At 46.1% G+C, this 22,842-nt stretch overlaps 1 protein-coding gene and 1 pseudogene across 6 annotated transcripts in view; both read right to left on the bottom strand.

Moving 5' to 3' along the window:
* Window positions 1-1,634: 1,634 nt before the first annotated feature.
* LOC138416878 (ATP synthase subunit O, mitochondrial-like) lies at window positions 1,635-4,784 on the bottom strand (annotated as a pseudogene).
* A 1,110-nt stretch (window positions 4,785-5,894) lies between these two features.
* CBFA2T2 (CBFA2/RUNX1 partner transcriptional co-repressor 2) overlaps window positions 5,895-22,842 on the bottom strand; it is a 137,557-nt gene continuing 120,609 nt past the window's right edge. For 2 of the 6 annotated variants that reach the window (XM_069546925.1, XM_069546923.1), the window contains exons 9-11: window positions 19,465-19,533; window positions 14,089-14,276; window positions 5,895-10,712 (exon numbers count right to left, since the gene is read on the bottom strand). In XM_069546925.1, the coding sequence (XP_069403026.1) occupies window positions 10,413-10,712; window positions 14,089-14,276; window positions 19,465-19,533 (557 nt within the window). In that variant the 3' untranslated portion in view covers window positions 5,895-10,412. Of the gene's footprint in view, window positions 10,713-14,088; window positions 14,280-19,464; window positions 19,534-22,842 lie in introns of all 6 variants that reach the window. The other 4 variants (XM_069546924.1, XM_069546922.1, XM_069546927.1 and 1 more) reach the window with 2 other exon arrangements.

The following is a 22,842-nucleotide window of genomic DNA, read 5'->3' as shown; positions in this document are numbered from 1 at the left end:
AGCAGGAGGAGAAAGTGGAGTGCAAGGGATAGGAGGAGGGCAGGGAGACCAGGGTAGCAGGGATGGGAGGGGGGCAGGGAGACCAGGTTGGGGGGACTCCGAATGATCAGTCTCTCAGGGAACGGGGAGCTGGGCATCACTATGATGGGAGTGCTGTGCGCAAGTGTGGAGCTGGACAGGAGCTGGGAATTCCAGCTACAGGGAGAATGAAGTTCTGAGCTGGGGCTGTAGGGGCATGGAGGGCCCCAGGCCTTCTCGTGTGTCTACTGAACTCTCAAAACGCCACATTCACTTCCATCCTGCCCTCCCTCTAGGCCCCCACGTCTCGACCACCTTCATCTCTGGTTGAGATAACTGTGGCAGGCTTTTCTCTGGGTTTCCCTTAGACAGGGGTTGGGAGGGGGGGGCGGCGTTTTCAGACATTGCCATGGTGACCACACCCTTCTGGCTAAGACCTTTCAATGCTTTCAGCATCAAGTCTGATATCTCGACTTGGCATTCAAGGCTCTTAGCAATCAATACCCACGCCCATTATGTGCAGCCTACAACACTTCAGCTGAGCTGGGCTGTCTGCAACCTCGGCCACTCCCCTCGAGGCTTTTGTTCCCTCCCCCTCCCCTACCTGTCCACTGCCTCCTTAGCCTTCTAGCAGCAGGTCAAAGCCATCAAGTCTGACCTGCTTTTCCACTCCTGGCCCTCAGTGCCCCACTCTCGTTGGCTCTTCAGCTCATTTCAACAGCCACTCAGCCCCTGCTTTGGGGATGGTGAAATGTCCGAGGCTGGTGACAGCACCTGGGTCAAGAGTCGGCAGAGCAGTGAAGCTGGGAGATCCCAGCTCCTCCTGCCAGCTGCCACACCCACCTTTCACCCACTCCCTGCACGTGCCTCCTCACCTTCCTCCTACCTGTGCTGGGGACTCACCTGCACACATCAAAACCTGGGGCCTGGCTCGGGGCCAGGCCAGGTGCTGGCGAGACAGCACCAGTCTAGGTGGCTTCCACTCCCCTCCAGCTTTCAGAGAGAAACACGCACACCAAGTCCCCTTAACAGACTCGGATGGCTCAAAACAAAAGGCCTTCAAGAAGGAATTCCCTGGCTGTCCAGTGGTTAGGACTTGTGCCTCCACTGCAGGGGGCATAGGTTCCATCCCTGGTCAAGGAACTAAGATCTCTTCGCATGCCTCGAGGCGTGGCCAAAAAAGGTTATCCTTGAAACGAATACTACTTGAGGAAGACATCAGCCTTCAGGAGGGATACTGGGACAAAGGTGAATCCTCAAGGATGTCACATATTGGCAGAGAGAGCAGGTTGTGATGGCAGCCTGGGCTTCCTGGGTGGTAGGCCTTGTGCTGGGTGGTGGTGGTGGTCGTGTAGTGGCTAAGTTGTATCTAACTTGTGACTCCATGGACTCTAGCCTGGTGGACTCCTCTGTCCATGGAATTCTCCAGGCAAGAATGCTGGAGTGGGTTGCCATTTCCTTCTCCAAGGGATCTTTCCAACCCAGGAATAGAACCCAGGTCTCCTGCATTGCAGATTCTTTACTGACTTGAGCTTCGAGAGCTGGGGGTGACTCCCATTTGATCACATTTCACCCCACAACAGCCTGGTGGTGAAGGCACCATTAGCTTCCTCGATTTACACGGGAAGAACCAGAAGCTCAGCAAGCAAGTGCCTGCTGTGAGTCACACAGCTGGGTCTGCTCCCTGGCACGGAGAGCTGCTTGCTGTCAAATGTGAACATCGCTGAGCTGAGCAAAATCTCCCACTCTCTCTGGTAACGGAAACCAGGCTGAGGCTGGAGGGCAGTGGCAGCTTTGACGAGGGAGCAAGGCCAAGCCCTGGGGCTGCAGGATAGCAGAGGAGAAGGCAAGAAGATCCATGGAAGCATATTGCGAGGTGGAGGGGGGATCTGATGTGGGTTTTTCAGAGCTCAGTCCTTGGAAGGTGAAGGTGCCGAGTCCTGATCATTTCTGGAACTCTCTAGGCGGTGCCCAGAGAAAGTCAGCTGAATTCATGGGGCAGATAGGCAGCTTCAGAAAAGGCTGATGCGAACGGGAAGGGGAAGGGTGTAGGGATCAGCTTCCTGGACAGGAAGCCGGCTTGTGGAGGGAGGCAGATCTGACTCTAGCCACAAGGGGGCGCCTGGCACCAGGCAATGAAGCCACTCCTGAGAAGGTGGGGGTGGTTTGTTGCTGGTTCCCTAAGGCTCTTGGGAGGGAGGATGTGGAGGGGATACACCCAACTCACTACCATGAAATTCCAGCATCAGGAACAAGCACAGACGGGCAGGATGGTTTAGATTAATGCATGTCTGCTCATTCTGAGACTGGATCGTCTCAGGGCAGTTATTTCCCTTTATACTCAGTAGGGTTCTTGACTGCATTCTTGGTAAAATTTGGAAGGGCTCTTTCCTTGAAACCTACCTTCCAAAAGGGGAACAACTCTTTTTTCCATCTCCTTGTCTCTCTCTGTCAAGGACCCGTACATCACTCATTTTGATTCATCTAATCTGCTGTTTAATAGTGCAGAGTATTTATTTCAGTGATTGTATTCCCCTATCTTCAAATCTACCTAGTCAGTCTCTTACTTTCTGCTATTTTTTTCCAGCACTACCTTGAGGTTCGGAGAAGGCAGTGGCACCCCACTCCAGTACTCTTGCCTGGAAAATCCCATGGACAGAGAAGCCTGGTAGGCTGCAGTCCATGGGGTGGCTGAGGGTCGGACATGACTGAGTAACTTCACTTTCACTTTTCACTTTCATGCATTGGAGAAGGAAATGGCAACCCACTCCAGTGTTCCTGCCTGGAGAATCCCAGGGACGGGGGAGCCTGGTGGGTTGCCATCTATGGGGTCGCACAAAGTCGGACACGACTGAAGTGACTTAGCAGTAGCAGTATCTTCAGGTTCCATAGTTATTTTATATTCTGTATCTGATAATACCTGAAGTCCCAGGGGTCTAGATAAAAAAATATTTTTTCTGTTCAGGAAGCACTTTATTGTTTCTCCAAGATTAAGAATTAAAAAAAAAAAAAAGAATTTCCACTGAGAAAAATCGACACTTTGAAAATCTGCAGTGCTTTGCTCAACTTCTGAATGTTGATTTTTGCAGATATATTTCTCTCCAATCATTCCACCCATGACTGATGGATCAGTCTTAACTTCCAGTTTCAGCACTTGGCCTTTACTTAGCTCTTCAGGACCTTTCCTTCTTTTTTTTTTAAAATTTAGGCTATGTGGTTGGGTCTTCATTGCTGTGCGTGGGCTTTCTCTCGTTGCAGCGAGCAGGGGCTACTCTAGTGGTGTGCAGGCTCCTCGCTGCGGCAGCTTCTCTTGCTGCAGAGGGTGGTGTGCAGGCTTCAGGGGTTGCAGCTCAGTAGCTGTGGTCCAGGTGCCTAGTTCCACCGAAGTGTGAGGAATCTTCCCGAACCAGGGATGGAACCCATGTCCCTTGCATTGGCAGGTAGATTCCTCAACACTGGACTGCTAGGGAAGTCCCTAGGACAGGCTTTACTTCCGTAAGAGTAGCTTCATCTAAAGGAGCTGCGGTGCAAACTGTCCAAGGTCCTTCCTTCTCTGCAGTGGAGGGAGACTCATCACAGTAGCGATGGCTCCAGGGAGGAGTGTTCAAGCCAGTCTCTACTGCAAGCAAGTTGATCCAACTGGTTGAGGGCAGAAAACCTTTTTTGCTGTAGCGTCACTTAGGCTTTTTATGTTAATGTAACGCTTTACATGATTCATAATAGAAGCAGCCTTTTCAGATTCCTTCAAGATTCGTGACAATCTCAACAATTCTTTTGCTACTCACTCCAATTTATTCTGTTTAGATGCAGCAGAATAAAGAGCAGTGGCATAGTGACCTTCGATACCCTATATCTGAACAGGTGGCCTCACAAGCTTGATGAATGACCTCAGCACAGATGTCCTGGAACATTGCCCCTGGACAGTATCTGGAGAGTCCAGACACTGCTGGGGTGGCTGTCCTTTCCTGGGCACCTCTGGGTCAAACCAAGTTGTGTGCATGTGTGCTAAGTCACTTTAGTCATGTCCGACTCTTTGCAACCCCATAGGCTGTAGCCCACCAGGCTCCTCTGTCCATGGTATTCTCCAGGCGGGAATACTGGAGTGGGTTGCCATGCCCTCCTCCAGGGGATCTTCCCGATCCAGGGATGAAACCCACGTCTCCATCTCCTACATTAGCAAGTGGTTTCTTTACCACGAGCACCACCTGGGGTGAGCGCTAAATCAGTTTATTGTTAGTGCTGCTGTTGCTCATAACGGCTCATTTGCTCAGATACGAACTTTAGTTTATGGACAACTTACACTTGGTTGATATATAATAATATGATTGCTGTTTTAATATTTTTCTCTAGAGGATTTGCATTTTTGCTTCTGCCAGATCCCAGGAAATACAAACCTGGAGTCATCTTAATTCCTCAGTCCAAGTATTCTTTGACCTCTGGAGTAAGGAGAATCTGGTCTTAGCCCCAGGAGAGAGCAGACATTAGAGGCTCTGGTCAGTTTCCCCTGCTTGCCTTCTCACTGAGGCCAAAGCCACTGCCCTGGCTTCACGGAGAGGTCTCGGTCGTTGCTTCATTTTGTACAGTCCCTTAAACTTTTGACTTCTTTGAATTTCTTTTGCCCTCAAGGAGTTTTCCTCTACTGTACTGAATTACTAGTGCAGTTTTAACTTACAGTCACAGGCTTGAGATCCGCTGGGTGGTGGAGGGCAGTGCTGGGCAGCTGCTGAGAAAGATTGGCAGTTGGCACCATCTGCATGGAAGTTCATACGGTTAAACCCCCATCTCGCCTTCTAGGGCCACGGCGATCCTTTTCCCAACACTGAGACCTAGTAACCAACTTCTCCCTTTGCGTTTCGGGGGCCTGTGAAGCTGATGGTGCCAACAAGCCTCCAGGGCAAGGCTGCTCAGTGGTTCTAGGGCTACTTACTTTCCAGAAATGGGTATCTAGGTGACAGGAGTGAGGCTGGGGCCAGTCGGGCCCATGGGAAATGGTCTCTGGCCAGGAAACCGGACAGCCCAAGACTTCACATGTACAGGTGTGCCTGTAGCAACCATCACGGCTCAGCTGGCCAGGCTACCTCAGAGCCACACGAAGTACTACGTGGGTCCTGTTGGAGGCACAGCAAGCTGGTGGGCTTTCAGGGGAGGCAGTCTGGACACACAGTCAAGGACCCAAGAAATGTCCAGTTCCAGAAATCCCACTGGAAAATTACCCCAAAGAAGGAAATCATGCTTAGGAAGATGTTCACTTTAGTACATGAGGGAAAACCTGAAGCAATCCAGCTGCCCAACAAGAGGTGAGGAGTTAAGGAAAATCATGGCCTTGAGGGAACTCTCTGGCAGTCTAGGGGTTAGGACTCCATGCTCACTGATGAGCACCAGGGTTCAAGCCTGGGGAGGAGAACTCGGATCCTCCGCGAGCCACGTAGTGTGGCCAAATCAGACAAGCAAAAACACGGCCTTGATGAGATCATACAACTAGTAAGCAAATAGACATGAAGGCAACAGTGAACTTATGATTTAACATCCGTGTAAAAAGGAAATGAATATTCCCAAATCCAGGTATGTTAAAAAATGTTTAAGGAAATAAGTTACTGGAAAAGAAAAAGGACCTACAGAGCCACTATGCTATTCTTCAAACTTTCTGTGGTTATTTTCCTCGTTAAAGGTTCACTTATTGGTGAAGAGCTAACACGGAGCTGGGAGCATCTGTAGAGTGTTGTTGGCACTTGCTTCCCAGAGTTCCAGCAGCCAGAACCACCTCCTAGCAGATCGAGGAACAAGGCAGAGGCGACGTAGAAGCCTGCTGGCAGGATGTCTTACACAAGTCTACGCATCACCTTCCCTCCTAGTCCCATTCCAGCTTGAGTCAGAAAAGGAATATAGCCTTTTTATTGACTACTTGAAGTAGAACAAACTAAATACATATTTAACAGTTTTGGTTCATTTATACAGTACATTAAATAAGTTATGCACAGAGTTAAGTAACAAAAGTTCCTATCAGAGTAAAATGACAAAGCACAGAAAAAAATCAACTCTACCGCATCCTGTGGGTGGCTTCACATTCATCATCCCCCTTAAAAAACCACGCTTGGAAGCTCAGTTTTGGATTTATTTACATTATTGGCTTTCTCTGTGGATGGAGCTTTTGTAGCCTCATCAGGAACTTGGAAAGCTGTGAAAGTGGACTGAAGGCCTCTGAGCCAAACAGCACTTTCAGCCATCCGCCTAATGCTTATTGCCGCTTCTCTCTGCCAACTCCAACGCAGGCCCGGGGCTGTCCCTGCCAGCCGCCAGCCGCACGTGCCCTATTTGGTATAAGCATCAGTGAGTGTACACTGGGCAGTTGTGAGTCTGACCAGATGGAGAGCAGGGGAAGCGCCATCTCTGGGGCTGTGGAGGCGAAGCGGGGAGGCAAAGGCCGCCCTCAGGCCTCAACCTTCTCCTGGCTCATGATGGAAAAGGTTGCCTGCACCATCATCTTTGGAATTGAGCATGTCAATGCACGTGGGCAAAGAGGCAGGTAGTCAACATTTTGGTTTCACAAGAACTACAGACACTCAGTTGGAAAGGGCCCTATTCAACAGCTTGCCCAGTACCCCACCCCCACCCCCACCCCAGGACGGAGTCCCAACAGCTGGCTAGTTGGCCCATGCTGGAACAGTCCATTTCTCTCTGGTTTTTCTTACATTTGGTTTTTCTTACTGCTACCACCCAGTTCTCTGTAAATTGCTTAAGGAAAAAAAAAAAAAATCTAAGAAAGCTGGCTTGGTCTATTGTCCCGGGAGCCTGGAAACCAGTTCTGAAGAAAGCCTCAAAGACGAGTTCTAAATGATTTACTCAATCCATAATCTCATCTACAGTTTCCAGGACAAACAGCCATGTGGTCATTATTCATGCTTTCATCCTGAAGAACTCATGACCACACAATTTTAATTGTGTTGTTGAAACTTCAAGCCCACTTGCTGAGATCTCTTCTGGAACGGCCCACAAGGTCTGCCCTTTGCAAGCAGGTGACAGCACTGGGGCTCCATCTGACTCTGGGACAAGGCTATACAATGTGGAGTGGAGATTTTCTGTCTAGAAGCTGAAGATGCTCACGTTGACACCAAGAAGTGAGGAGCTCCAGGTGGAGCCACTGGCCCAGATGTGCAAAAGTCATCTACACGGCAGAGGGCCCGCAGCAGCCAGTGCCAGGCATGGACCTTGGCCAGGGTGACAGGTCTCGTTTCCAGACTAAAATCCACTGAGACACACAGGACTCAGCACTGTCCAAGAGAAGGTGCATCTGCTCTGTGACCTCAGGGTGGCATGACTGAGCCCCATCCTGAGAGCCGCAAGGACGCCCCCAGGTGAAGCTCTCACACTCAGGAGGAGGGCTGCTCATTTGTGAGCAGATGGAACGAACCTGAGTCTGTTTTCACCACTGGGTGGAGCAGGCAGTGGGGCCAGAGGATGACTGAAGCTCTGAGGATCCGGCACTAAAGCTTCCCTCAGAACGTTTAAAACAGCTCCCATGCTGGCTACTTCCAGTCTCCTCTGGCTCCTGCAACCATCCCTACTGGGCAGAGGAGTGATGTGCCACTGCTTGTCGCACTTGCTTTTGATCCCTAGGATAACACTGGAGAGCCCAGGAGCGCTGACGACACCTCAGTACCACCACCATGTCTTTGTCCTCTTACACTGTAAAGGTAGGTCCTCTAAGCAGTCTGATTACATTAAGATGCTTTAAATCTAACTAGATGAAAGGGGGGAGCCTGAATCTGCACCATCAATGTGGTTATCAGCAGACACGGGAAACCGAGTGGGAAACCTGGACTCAGCCCTGCCCCTCCAGTCCCCTCACCCCATTCCAAGACTGTCCCTTCTCCTCCCAACTCCAACCAGAGAGCTGAGACTTTCAGAAGAGAGGGAGCTGGAGAAAGGGATTCTTTACATATAAATCGGAAGTTCTGGACAGATGCCCTAGCAACCGGCATGTGAAACTGACCAAAATGAATACAGCACCAGGCCTGAGAACTGAATCGCAGTGTGGAACACTGCTGAAATCTTTAGCTTGGTCTTTGGGTGGCACGTGAGCAAAGCAGTTTAGAACAGCATTACAGAAATTCTGAAAACTAAGCTGTCATTGGATCCACAGTCCACAGAAGTCAGCTAGGACTTACCTGCACACTAAACTAAACCTTAGCTGCAGAGACTGACATCGAGTCTGACGAACAGTGCTTGGTTGGCTTTTGCTCTTTATTCCAACCCAAGAAAGCCTGAGCTGCCCTGGCTCGGCCACTGAAGACTTACAGGACACATCTAGGTGTTCATCCAACTTGCCGACAAAAAAGGGAGCTGAGGTCAGACCCAGTGGACACCATGAGACACCCTCTTGCTGCCACCAGATCTGTAGACTCAGTGACCACCTCTCAAGGGACATCTCTTCTCAGGGAAATGCAGGCAACTCCTGTCTGGGGTTCTGGTTTCATCTCTGTTAGGCAGGATACCTCAACTGCGGCAACTAAAGGAAAGCTGAACAATAAAGCAACTATTCTGTTATTCTTTCTCTGGGTATACCTTACTTCACACAGCAGAACTCTGGATATTTTAATGGTGCCTCATACTGAGTTTAAGACAGAAAATCCTTGAGTAAGGTAAATTAAGGACTTAGCATTTTTACTTATTTATTTACTTGGCTACTCTGGGTCTTAGTTGTAGCTTGTGGAATCTAGTTCCCTGACCAGGGATAGAACCCTGGCTCTCTGCATTTGGAGCACAGAAACATAGCCACTGGACCACTAGGGAGGTCCTGAGACTTAGTTTTTAAAGTAAGATATACCTACATGTAAGGATAACGCTACCTATGCTGATACCTTACTGGGAGCTTTCAGTTCACTCTGGTCAATGTGCAGAAAATGGCCGTCTAAAGCTGGGCTTTCAAGGGTCGGCAGGAGCAGGGCCAACCAACTCACTCCTTGGTGCAAGAGGGTGCTAGAGGCTTGGAGTTGGAGAAGGGGATTGCCAGGGTCCTTGGGCTCCCAATAAAACTTGAATGGCAAGGAAGAACGTGTGTGGCAATTCCTAACATTTTAAAGGGAGTATAGGTGGTATCATGTTTGGACAATCAGGTAAGCAGCTGGAAAAACTCCCTGAAAACAGGAAGAAAAATTGGTCAGGCTCTCACAAATGGTTGTCACATTTCAGGGAACTTTTCTTAGCTCAAAGAGGGTAGGTATCAACAAAATTAGAGAAGGAAAACAGGACTGTATGCCCAATAATAAACTGACATAGGACATATAATGACAAAGTCTAAAGAATTCTTTCAGGTCCAAAAGGGTTGCTCAGCAGTGACCAGGCCTTGATGGGTGAGGCAAGTCACAGCCACACCACATCACATCCTATGGGTCAACTATGGCTTCAGAGGGGCCAAACAGAGACCATGGGAAGAAGATCCACCCAGTGATCTGGACATGCACGGTCTGAGATAAAAGGACACAGAACAAGACGACTGTGCAAAGAGCCAAGTGGTGACAAGAGTTTCTGCATCTCCAACAGTTGATCCATTCGATAACGTGATGGCACTAGTCTGGCCAACATGCTCAGAGAGAACAGACAATCCATAATCGAGTCTCATTCTCCCTCAGACCAATCCATGCGCTGAAAACTATTTTCTGCATAAGCAAAATCAAAAAAGAGAGAGAGAGAAAAAAAACAGGTCCCAAACTAAAATAGCCAGCCAGGCTGGAAAATCTTGTCCAACATGATCTGTGATGCTTGGTGGAAGTTTTATTTTTTATTATGGGTGCTTTTACTGAAATGGTGACTTCTTCCTATGGTTTCTGAAAATCTTACATCTGAACGGCAGGGCCGATGAGGGTGTCCTGAGTGCTGCTTTCTGCCTGCCCAATTCCCCAGGGACTAATCAGTGGCACCTGCTGAGGGTGGAAATGGGCTCAGGGAACTGTTCAGGGGCAGAGGAGCCACTCCCGGTGAGAGCGCGCCCTCCTTTCCGGCTTGCTATCAGTCTCCAGGCCTCTGTCGTGGAAGGACGTTGGAGCAGGAGACGGTGAAGGCGCGAGCTGCCTCCAGCTTGACTGGGCACACCTGACAGTCAGCTTTCTCACAAGGCAGGGAGGAGCTGGTGGTCTACATGGAAAAGTGGCTGGCCATGCCAGCTTTAGCTGGGAGAGCAAGCTTGGAAGCTATGGAGGAGGCAGCTCCAGCCAGCGGCCATGTGCACACAGGTGGGAAATGGACAAGTGTGTGGACAGGCGGGGGCTTGAAGTCTTCCTGCTTCCACTTCTCTTCTGGATGATGACCCAACAGCAACTGGCACTGCTTCACAATGCCAGCCTTCTGTGCGGAGTCCTGTCGTGCTGTGAGGTTGCCGGGGGAAGTGAGTCTGGGGCTCAGAGTCCGTTGGTGTCGATGGCTGTCACAGAGGCTGGTGTGGAGGAGCGTGAGGTGGTTGCCGAGGTCTTGTCCAGGGCTGGACTGGGGACGCTGCAGTCGGCGGACCGGGCTGAGGAGCCCCTCCCTCCAGGAAGCAGGGGTCGGCTCTGGCTGTGGGGACTCTGGCCGTGCAGGTTCTGGCCACAGAGGCGGTGATGCCGCTCCCAATCCTTATGCTGGCAGAAAGAGCCGCAGTATCGTGCGATGTTGCAGCCACTGCAGGTTTCACTGGCTTTGCGGCCACAGTTCCAGCAGTTCTGCAAGACACAGGCATCGGTCAGCTGCTGGGATCCTGGGGGGCATGCTTGCCATCACGTGCCAGCTCCTCTGCAGAAGAGGCGGCGGGGCCGTGTGGGGAGAGTGTGGGCTCTGGAGCTGCATGCCCCTGTGCCTGTACTGCCTGCCCTGCTGCTGCTTTCTGTTTACTTCTGTGTTTCAGGAAAACTACCTACCCTGGGCTGCGGGGACAGCAACACAAGGGAATGTGAAGACATGCACACATCACTGTAGCGCAGGAGCAAGTCCTGCTGAAGGCAACAACTCCTTGTTTTGATTCATTTTAATCCTCAGTGACCAAACCAAACCAAACCAGGCTCCCACATTATAGCTATCTGTTCCAAGACCACAAATGTGCTTTAGATAGTTTTCTTTCCTACCCTTTGCAATGCAGAAATGATCTTGACTGTGTTCACTGACAACACCTGAAATCTTTAAAACACAAGTCACCTGCGAGGGTACTAGGCTGGGTGGCCACGAGTGAGGAAAGCTGTGCTATTCGCTCTGTGCCCATTCTCCATTCAGTGATACATCCCGTCAGAGGTGGGCTGGGGATCATGGGACTACTTCTGGTCTGTTTACAAGAGCCCCTGCAATACCTCAGAACCTAAGGCCCCAAGGTCTACGTCAGGGAGTTCCCTTCCTATTTTTTGCTCCCACACCTGCCCCTTGGTACTCTCCTCCCTGACACATGAGTGTTTTACACCTAAGGTCTCCACAACCCACTTATGGATTTGATCAGCCAGCTGCGCCCTCCCCTGCAGGCTCTGCAGAATGGCAGAAGCCAATTATGAGGCCTGGCCTGATGATCAAGGAAGAAAGATGCTGTCTCTTCCTCAAGTGTAAAAACAACTAATAAACAACAACAACAAACGACTGATAAGAGCAAAAAGGGACCTTGAGGTCCCCCGCCTCCTGCACTGTGCAGTTAGATGGGACACTGAGGGCTGGTAGGCAGGGCTTGTCTGAGCTTATAAAACGATCACGTGGCTGTGCAAAACCTGGAACCTGGGCCTCCTGTCTCTACTATTCTCAAGGGACACACTTAGTTTCAAAGAGCAACAGAAAGGACTGAAGATCGCTTCCAATACTAGAGACATCTCAGGAAATACACTCCAGGGACTTTCCCAACCTTGTTAACACCAACACTGGAGAACCAGAATCAGGGACAGATGTCATTCTTAGGATCTTCACAGATCCTCAAGCAAGCTATATTCCAGAAAATTTCACACTCTGAAAGGCTGACTCCAGACAATGCTTTGGTCAAACAGTACTGCTTGTGGGGAATGTGTTTCATGGAGCTGTTGTGGAAACACAGGCCTTTACTTCCTCTGTCCAAGTCTGCAAGAACATCTCAAACTGGGCCAGAGGATTAAATCAACGGTGCTTTCACCTTGACCACCACTGAAAAGCTAGGGTGAAAAGGACAATTTGCATTCCCTATCTCTGTGGCTTTGCCAAAAACATGATGAAAGAATTACTGTGGTCATCACCCTTCAAATCAGCATTCCTCAAAGATGGAGCAAAGCACATGGCCAAACAGACCTTGTAATTTATGGGGGAAGGTTACAAATCTTCTGAGTTACTGGCCAGGGAAGTCAGAGATGGTATTCCAGAATATCCTTTGACAAGCAGGGGCCATCAGTGTATGTCAGTTACTACTCCAGGTGTGGCCTGGGGAACACCTGTATCAGAATGACCCAAAGCCCGAAGTTTCCTGACCTTATTTCAAACCTGGCTCAAAGGAGAAATGATTCCTATCTTATACTCAACTGCTAGCCCATCACGTTTGCCAGGAAATCTAGGCTGGGGACAGAAGGGTATCTCTACCTGAGGTGTCATTCCAAGGGAGATGCTTGGGTCTGGCCCCAGAGGACGCAGCTGCTCTGCAAGAGTAGGAGCTGCCACACCTACGTTGTTAACAACATAATAAAATCCTTTCTGTCTGAACAGTGCACTGCAGTTTAAAAACACTTCCACAGCTGTGATCTAATTGTATCTTCCTTAAAAAGTATGAGACCAGCAGGACAGGGGCTGCTACTCACCCACTATACAGAGAAGGAGCTGACCCCCGAAGGGGACGCTCCCAGTGTGAGGGGAACTGGGACGAGTGCTCAGGGCTCCTGGGCTCCTTCTGCTGTACCGAACTACCTCTCACAGGATGAACGAAAAACTCCAGGGGTACCGCTAGATATCAAGCAGAACTTTTTGAGTGAACTGGAGGAAACCAGCTCTCTTGGTCCAATACAAACTCACTCAGAGCATACGCCCTGCTATCCTGCCTTGTTTTGGAAGGAAAGTTTGCAGGGATGGGTGCCAGTGTATGCCTCACCTGCAAGTCACTTTGTGCCTTGAATATAGATATTGATATGGGTGGCTATAATGAATCCAATACACAACAAAAACAAATAAGAGAGGAGAAGGAAAAGGGGAGAGTCAGAGGAACTATTTTCTTCCAAGTCAGCTGGAAAGGCTACAGCAGGACTTGCCTACATCCTTTCTCAATGGCCACACGATAGTCAGCCATGTTCATCTTCACATTGTCATGCTTAACACTATTCTTTGAGAAAGATTTAAGGAGGATGAAAAAATAAAATTTCTGTCGTTTAAAAAACCACCACCAACAAAAAAGCTCAGTTCTTTATAACCTCAGGAATATCCCAGAGAGTACATGGGATTTACCTATTTATAGAAACAGACTTGTTTCAGGACTTAAAAGTTCGTCTTAAACCTGAAAAGTAACTGAAATCAAAGTTAAAGAAAAATTTCATTACATTTGAAAGGGCTGTTAGGATGTTTCTGTCATGTGCCTTTTAATTATTTTTTTCCTCATAGTGGTACAAAGCACCACCATGTCCTAGGGCAGGCAGGCAGGCCTGCCGGATCTATCCCCTCAATCCATGAAATAAGTAGCCTCTTTGTAAACAGACTGGATACTGCAGGACCCTGCCCTGCCTTTCTCTGGCTTCAGTGATGTGGGATTAGGTCAGTTAAATTCTTGAAATCACAGTTTCCTCATTGGCAAAGCTGGATTCCAACAACACCCACAACCCCTTGTGAGGATCACAAAGACCACAAACACACTGAGCTCTGTACATGGCGCCCAGGAAGCCCACTCAGGCAGGGGTGGTCACTGTCGCCATGCAGTTCCACAAGCTTCAGGGAGACTTCTCATAACTTAAACCAATATAATGAGCCAATATGTAAGAATATAATAATCGAGAAACAAACCTCTCGGGAACTGAATAAAAATTATAATTATCTAGTTCAAGAGAGGACTGTTGGCTCTTACTGCCCTGCACCTGAGAGGAAAGCAGTGGGCTTGGTCCCCCCAGCCCCGGCCCCCAGTGCTCTGACCTCCGTTGACTCTTCCTGCTCGTTTATGACGAGAAAGGCGTCCTCTGCAGCCTGCCGTTTGACGTCCGCTATTGTCTGCTCCATTCGAGCTCTCTCGGTTGCAATCACTTCAAAGGCTTTTTGCTCTGCCTCAGCAACAGCTTTCTGTACTTCTGACATGGCCTGAATTTTCACCTTATTCACAGCTTCTTCTGGAAGAAAGTGACAGTAAAATCAACTGGCCGAGAAATTTCTCCCCTCCTACTCCACATCATTTCAAAGAAGGGACAGAGGTGAAACATGATTTTTCTTCTAAAAATACTTATGACAATGGCATTCACTTTCATTCTTATCTTCACTTGTCTATTCACGTGATCATTTGTTGGGTCTGCAGACTCAATCACTTGTCGGCACTATGCAAGGTGCTGAGGCGACCTCGGTGACTAAGATGTAACATATTTTCACAACCGTGATCAAGTATAAGTGTGGCTGAGGGGACATGATACTTTTCATTATCAGGGACAAGAATTCCAAGGGGAAAGGTGACCAGGTCTGTAAGTGGCAGAGGAGGATCAGGAAAATGTGTCTTGGTTGAGATGGTTGGTGGAAAGGAATCTTCTAGTCTTGTATTTCACGCTAAGGAATTTGGCCCTTCTAAAGAAAATGTGAAACCCTAAAGGGATCTACGCACAATGAAAAGAGTGAGGGCAGAGACACCAACTGAGAGGCTGGTCAATAATCTGACTGATAAATAGAGATTCTGAATGTCGGTAGGAGCAAGTAACACAGAGGAGGGGGTGAGACAGAATGAGGCTGGTGCACCTAAGGGTCTGGAGGTGGAGGTAAAGGTGAAGAATGGAAGTGCTGTGCATTGAAACAGATAATGAGCAAAATGCTGGTGTGGAGGTAAGCAAGAAGGCTGAGGTGCATCTAGGTACAAATCACTAGGAGGCAGTTAGGTACAGAAGACTGAACTTAGTGGAGAAATGCTGCCTGAAGATATAGTTCTGGGAAGGTTGCTAGGTGCTCTGGGCTACAAAAACCCCAGCTGCTATTACCCAACTTGGATCCTAATCAGTTCTTCCCATCAGACCCTGCTTAGTTTCCACAGGATGTATACTCCAGGTGACATACAGTATGCACCTAAGCCTCAGTCCTAGGTCCCAATGTGAATGACGTTCCCTCTGAGTCCACAAGACTGGACAACCATGAAACCTAAGGACACTCCCTTACTGCCTGGTTCTTGCACATGGCCGAGGTTCAAAGGGGGTTCACACACAGGGTTCTAGGCTGCCAACCTAGAACTTTCCATCATATTGCTCCAGCCAAGAAGAGTTTTCACCCCAAATGTCAAGGGTGATGCTGATAACTATTTTCATTTCCCATAATTCTACTTTATGTCTTGGTAATATAATATATACCTCCCCACTGCCAACTGCAAAGATTTTTCTGAAGTGCTATGTAGTTTTCCAGATTAGTTTTAATGGTAAGATAATATTCTGTGGTGCCACACTGTAAATTCACATAATCATTCATTGACAGGTGGGCATTTCCTGGGCTGCCTTTCCTTTGCTCCAGTTCAGTTCAGTTGCTCAGCTGTGTCTGACTCTGTGACCCCATGGACTGCAGCACACCGGGCTTCCCTGTCCATCACCAACTCCTCCAGCCTACTCAAATTCATGTCCATTGCGTCAGTGATACCATCCAACCATCTTATCTGCTGTGGTCCCCTTCTCCTCTTGCCTTCAATCTTTCCCAACATCAGGGTCTTTTTCAATGAGTCAGTTTTTTGCAGTTTTTTGCAGTTTTTTGCAATACTTTGGTCAGGTGACCAAAGTATTGGAGTTTCAGCTTCAGCATCAGTCCTTTCAATGAACATTCAGGACTGATTTCCTTTAGGATGGACTGGTTGGATCTCCTTGCAGTCCAAGGGACTCTCAAGAGTCTTCAATACCACAGCTCAAAAGCATCAATTCTTCGGTGCTCAGCTTTCTTTATAGTCCAACTCTCATATCCATATGTGACTACTGGAAAAACCATAGCTTTGACTAGACAGACCTTTGTCGGAAAAGTAATGTCTCTGCTTTTTAATATGCTATCTAGGTTGGTCACAGCTTTTCTTCCAAGGAACAAGCGTTTTTTTAATTTCATGGCTGTAGTCACCATCTGCAGTGATTTTGGAGACCAAAAAAGTCTCTCACTGTTTCTGTTGTTTCCCCATCTATTTGCATTGAAGTGATGGGATCAGATGCCCTGATATTTGTTTTCTGAATGTTGAGTTTTAAGCCAACTTTATCAATCTCCTCTTTCAACTTTCATCAAGTTCTCCTTCACTTTCATTAAGTTCTCCTTTGCTTTCTGCCATAAGGGTGGTGTCATCTGCATATCCGAGATTATTGATATTTCTCCCAGCAATCTTGATTCCAGCTTGTGCTTCATTCAGCCCAGCATTTCACATGATGTACTCTACATATAAGTTAAATAGGCAGGGTGACCATATACAGCCTTGACATACTCCTTTTCCTATTTGGAACCAGTCTGTTGTTCCATATCCAGTTCTAACTGTTGCTTCTTGACCTGCATACAGATTTCACAGGAGGCAGGTCAGGTGGTCTGGTATTTCCATCTCTTTAAGAATTTTCCACAGTTTGTTGTGATCCACACAGTCAAAGGCTTTGGTGTAGTCCTTTTTTATATCACTGCTTCTTTAACAATTTGTGTCTAAATCGGGATCATTCCTTATAATCATGGATTGTAAGGAGTCATTCCAAATCGTTCAGTTCAGTCGATCAGTCGTGTCCAACTCTTTGCAACCCCATGAATTGCAGCATGCCAGGCCTCCCTGTCCATGACCAACTCCCGGAGTTCACTCAGACTCACGTCAATCGAGTCCGTGATGCCATCCAGCCATCTCATCCTGGGTCGTCCCCTTCTCCTCCTGCCCCCAATCCCTCCCAGCATCAGAGTCTTTTCCAATGAGTCAACTCTTCGCATGAGGTGGCCAAAGTACTGGAGCTTCAGCCCCAGCATCATTCCTTCCAAAGAAATCCCAGGGCTGATCTCCTTCAGAATGGACTGGCTGGATCTCCTTGCAGTCCAAGGGACTCTCAAGAGTCTTCTCCAACACCACACTTCAAAAGCACCAATTCTTCGGCGCTCAGCCTTCTTCACAGTCCAACTCTCACATCCATACATGACCACAGGAAAAACCATAGCCTTGACTAGACGGACCTCAGTCAGCAAAGTAATGTCTCTGCTTTTGAATATGTTATCTAGGTTGGTCACAACTTTTCTTCCAAGGAGTAAGTGTCTTTTAATTTCATGGCTGCAGTCACCATCTGCAGTGATTTTGGAGCCCCCACAAAAAAGTCTGACGCTGTTTCCACTGTTTCCCCATCTATTTCCCATGAAGTGATGGGACCAGATGCCACGATCTTCGTTTTCTGAATGTTGAGCTTTAAGCCAACTTTTTCACTCTCCTCCTTCACTTTCATCAAGAGACTATTTAGCTCCTCTTCACTTTCTGCAATAAGGGTGGTGTCATCTGCATATCTGAGGTTATTGATATTTCTCTCGGCAATCTTGATTCCAGCTTGTGTTTCTTCCAGTCCAGCATTTCTCATGATGTACTCTGCATATAAGTTAAATAAGCAGGGTGACAATATACATCCTTGACGTACTCCTGTTCGTATTTGGAACCAGTCTGCTGTTCCATGTCTAGTTTCCCCCCCCTCCCCCCCATGTCTAGCTCTAACTGTTGCTTCCTGACCTAAATACAGGTTTCTCAAGAGATAGGTCAAATGGTCTGGTATTCGCATCTCTTTCACAATTTCCCAGTTTATTGTGATCCACACAGTCAAAGGCTTTGGCATAGTCAATAAAGCAGAAATAGATGTTTTTCTGGAACTCTCTTGCTTTTTCCATGATCCAGCAGATGTTGGTAATTTGATCTCTGGTTCCTCTGCCTTTTCTAAAACCAGCTTGAACATCAGGAAGTTCACGGTTCATGTATTGCTGAAGCCTGGCTTGGAGAATTTTGAGCATGACTCCACTACTGTTATTTTAAAATTTATTTATCTCTGGCTGCACTCGGTCCTTGCTGCTGTGCATGGGCTTTCTCCAGTTGTGGTGGGTGGGCTTTTGATTGCAGCGACTTCTCTTGTTGTGGAGCATGGGCTCAGGGGTGTGTGGGCTCAGTAGTCGCCATCTGCAGACTTAGCTGCTCCCACCACATGTGGAACCTTCCTAGACCAGGGATCAAACCCACATCTCTTGGATTGGTAGGCAGCTTCTCAACCGCTAACCCACTAAGTAAGTCTACTTTTTACTATAATTTTTAAATTCGTTTTAATTCTTTTGGCTGTGCCATGTGGCATGTGCAATCTTAGTTCCCCAACCAGGGATCAAACCTGTTCTCCCTGCACTGGAAGCTCGGAGTCTTAACCCTGGACCACCAGGAAGTCCCTGGATCACTCTCTTCTAAAAGGAAAGATTCAAAAGCATGCAAATGAGAAATGATTTCAAAATACCCATGTGTTCACAGGTGGTAATACTTAATAATTCATTATTATTATTCATTAATTTTTAATCTTATTAACCCATTAATAATTATTTAGTGAAATTAACAGGGTCCTCTAAAATTTTGTCAATAATTAGGTGTTAAAGACTTTGGGGGCTAATTGGTCAGGGTTGCATCATTTTGTACTTTCCTGTCAGTGAAAATAAACATTTTGCAATAGGGTTATCCGTATTTCTCATAACATGATGTGTCTGTCTATTTGTTTATATTATGGTCTTGAAATTAAGTGGGTATTAATCTTTTTGTAGAAATAAATTTTTTCTTAGGGAGAAACCCCAAAACTATTAATTCTACTGAGAAAGGGAGGCAAGAAGGAAAAAAAGACTAGTATTTGGATAAGGTAATTATGAGGTTAGCATAATCCGTGTCTTTCCACAACAAGCAGTTCCTACCCTCCCTTATTCTTGTAGAAAATGACACCTAGCAAGAACAGCCTTGATGAAGCTAGAGACAGTGAAGGTGAAAGGAAGAGCAGACTGAACCAAATGTGGGAATGTGAGAATACAGTGATGAGGACAGGCAGAAACGAATTAAGCTATACTTCCAGAAACAGGGCATATAAATAGGGAAGAGTCGGTTACTTAATGCCTCCCAGTAGAAGCAGGTGAAAAGGACTTGGATGGACTGTACAGAGCCACTACAAATTCTCAACCAGCAAGGAACACAACAGGCAGTCCAGAAGTGGGGACAGCTAAAGGGGAAGAAGCAGGGACTTAGAGATTTTTGAAGAGGAAGTTATGAGAAGATCACCTTTTCACAAATATGTACTCTACACTCAAATCAGTGAGTACATGTGACCCCTAAGCAGACAGACATACCAGTCTTTTTCCAAAACTCCACAGGTACATATCCTGTTCCCGGCCTACTGTTGAATTCCCGCTGAGAATCTACAGAGAGAGAGAGAAACAGCATAGCGCAGAACTGTCTATAATTGGCATGTTTTACTTTTGTGGAAAACTCTCATTCACCACTTAGAAAGATTCAAACATACACATTCATTTACTGGAAAAAATATCGTGACAAGGAATAAAATCAGATTATAATAGTACGCTTAATTTTTAGATGCTCTCTTGCTAATCACTGGAGAAAAGCAAATCAAAACCATGAGATGTCACCTCATACCTATCAGAATGGCTATCATCAAAAAGACTACAATAACAAATGCTGGCGAAGGTGTGGGGAAAAGGGAGCCCCTGTACACTGTTGGGGGAATGTAAATCGGTACAGACGTTATAGGAAACAGTATGGCAGTTCCTCAAAAACTGAAAACTACCATATGATCCAGCTACTCCATGCCTGGGTGCATGTCTGAAGAAAATGAATACAGTAATTAAAAAAGATAAAAGCACCCCAATGTTCATAGCAGCATTATTTGCGATAGCCAAGATATGGAAGCAACCTGCGTCCATCAACATATGGATGGATAAAGATGTGGTATCTTCATGGTATTTCCAGAAGTCAAAATTTTCAGCTCATTTACTAAGAAAACTAGAGTTTCAGAGGTTATTAATCAAAGGTCAGACAGAGAATGCAAGTATTTAGATCAGAAGTGAGGGACAGGAAGAACTGTGGTTCTGTAAGAGGATGCTCTAGCAGGAGAAACAGAATGAAGCACTTGAGAAAGCCAGTGCGGCAACCGTGAAAAAACGGTGGATTGAGGCACAGGGCACATGACTGGCCCCTGTGCTGCTGCTCTTTTAGTATTTCTATGTGTTTAGAAAACTTCAAAACAAAAAGCTGAGAAAAAAATTATCTTTAAGTATAGGCATACAACATTTCTTAGGAACACTAATTTGCTAATAAGTGAGCCCAGGAATGGAGGAGGTAAAAAGTGGGATAGGGAAGATTTTCACAATCTATATGTTTCTGTACTGCTTGACATTTTTGCAATGCAGTTTATTTTTTAAAATTCCATTAAAAAAAAAAAAAAACAGAAATGAAATATCCAAGAAAACGAAGGGGATCTAATTTTACCAGATATTAAAACACATTCTGAAGCTATAATAATTAAGTTTGACATTACAGGGAAGCTATCCTAATTGCCAAGCATGTATGCTGGTTCTGGAATAAACTTAATAAGCTGTAGGACTACTTATGCCAAGTTTCTAACTTATTTAAGCCTCAGTTTTGCCATCTATAGATGAATCTAATGGTAGTTCCTATCATCTCCATAGGCAGGCTTGAAAACCCATGTAAAAGGCTTATTAGCACTGGCAGGAACACAGTAAGAGTCCATACAGCTATTATTACCAGAAGTGATAACTAATATAGTCAGAAAGACTATAATACTTAAGACTATAATATTTAAGTATGAACAAAATTAGCATATGATAGTTATTTCATTCTAACAGGTAAAGGATGGGTATCAATTGATGGTAGGAAAATTTAAACTATTTGGAGAATTTAAAGTTGGATAGCTAATATGCAAACACATAGAACTTGAATATAGATGAAATTTATTGTGCTCTGGGAAGGGATCAAGGTCAAGGAAAAACTACAAATAAAATGTTAGATTTGACCCCATATTAACTATCTCATCCATTAAAACAAAACAAGATCAAGTGAACAAATACGCTTGTATCCATAACTCATTAATTTACAGCTAAGGGTATCCTGAAGGAAAAATTCCCACCTATAAAGATTTTATATATCACTTCCCATAAAACAAAAGATAAGCAAAAAACCTTAAGTTCAACAATAAGAATGGCTTAAAAAAATAATAGTATATTTACATGGTGGAATACTGTAGTAGTAATTAAAATGTTGTTTATAAAATCTTCAATATGAGAAACATGTTTAATACACAGTTATGTTTTCAAAGAAATCAACAGAAAGTTGTAATACAGAATTCTCAGATACATTCCAAAGCTCTTCAGTGTGGGATGATGAACTAGTAAATTCTTTATATGTTTCTGTGTTTTCTAAAATGAGCTATACGGTTTGACTGTTAAAAAAAAAAAACAACCATAAACAACTTCATGAGGTCGCCCCAAACAAAAAGAAATGGTTCTCTACTGTGGGAGACCAGGTCCCATCTCAGACAAATTAACTCAGAACCTCTGGAGCTGAGGCCATGGCACATTTTCCAAAGGTCCTTAGATGGGTTCTGAGGGGCATCCAGGATTAATGACTAAAGAAAAGTGCCTGGCTTAGAACCCACTGTTCACAGTTAAGGTCTCCCAAACCACACTAGGAGCATCACCTCTCTGTAGGTCATATATGTACACATATATATACTTTCTGCTGTAACAATGGTAAAGTCCTTTTCAGCTGATTCTTTAAATATTGGTACACCTTGATCTTTCAGTTGCAGGCATTATTAATTGATTAGGCTTTTCAGTGGGAAAGAATTTCATTCTTTTTTCAGCCCACCAGACATAATAAAAATTTCCTTCTTCCCCTCCCCCAAATAAATATACTCAAATTCTGTTACATCAATAATTACAAATGAATTTGTAATTATTTCAAATTCAATCTCAAACTCTATTCCTGTGGTGTCAAAACATTATAAATTCCCTTTTCTTAAAGAAATCTCCAGCCAGCTTCTGGGCTATTCTAGTCTGAACTGGCTACTTTCCAGACTATTTCAGCCTGGAAAGTCCCACTGTTGTTTGGGATCCTCCCAAGTATCCCAGAGATTCCCTTCCTCCATGTCTTTCCACTTTATGGTTTATTTCCTGTGTTAGGGCACATCCTACCCAAATGTGGTAGATACTACAATGAAGGCAGATGGGAGGCGATTTTTTCCCCCTAAATTGTGGGTTATTAATCTTAACAACTGTCTTGTTAGAATTCTAGGTGAAACAGTCTGATCACAGGTGGCCCCTCATCTAGCCATGCCTTTGGACAGGGCACTTTTTTAGCCACTAGGTGAATGCAAGGGAACATTTTTGGAGGAATAGTTTCAGGTGGTATCCTGGATATATCCTGGATTGAGAGCTCAACAATTTTCATCTCTATTGCTTCAGGATGGGAAGAGGCAGGAAGGGACGACCCAGCTTAGTACAGCAAAACGACTTGTTTTTTTGTCCAGGCAGAGGTTGATAAACGGTATTTTTCTAGACAGGGAGTGGGGAAAAGTGGAGGGAAGCTGAGGTGAATATTTTGAGGGCTACTATAAGAAATGAATGAATGTGATGTACATGAGATGTCCCAAATACATTCAGCCAGGCTTAATTTAACATTCAAACACTCTC

The sequence above is a fragment of the Ovis canadensis genome, chromosome 13 (genome assembly GCF_042477335.2).
Source record: "Ovis canadensis isolate MfBH-ARS-UI-01 breed Bighorn chromosome 13, ARS-UI_OviCan_v2, whole genome shotgun sequence".
Lineage (NCBI taxonomy): Eukaryota > Metazoa > Chordata > Mammalia > Artiodactyla > Bovidae > Ovis > Ovis canadensis.
The sequence above is the reverse complement of the archived record's forward strand: the minus strand, read 5'-3'. Positions and strand labels throughout refer to the sequence as shown.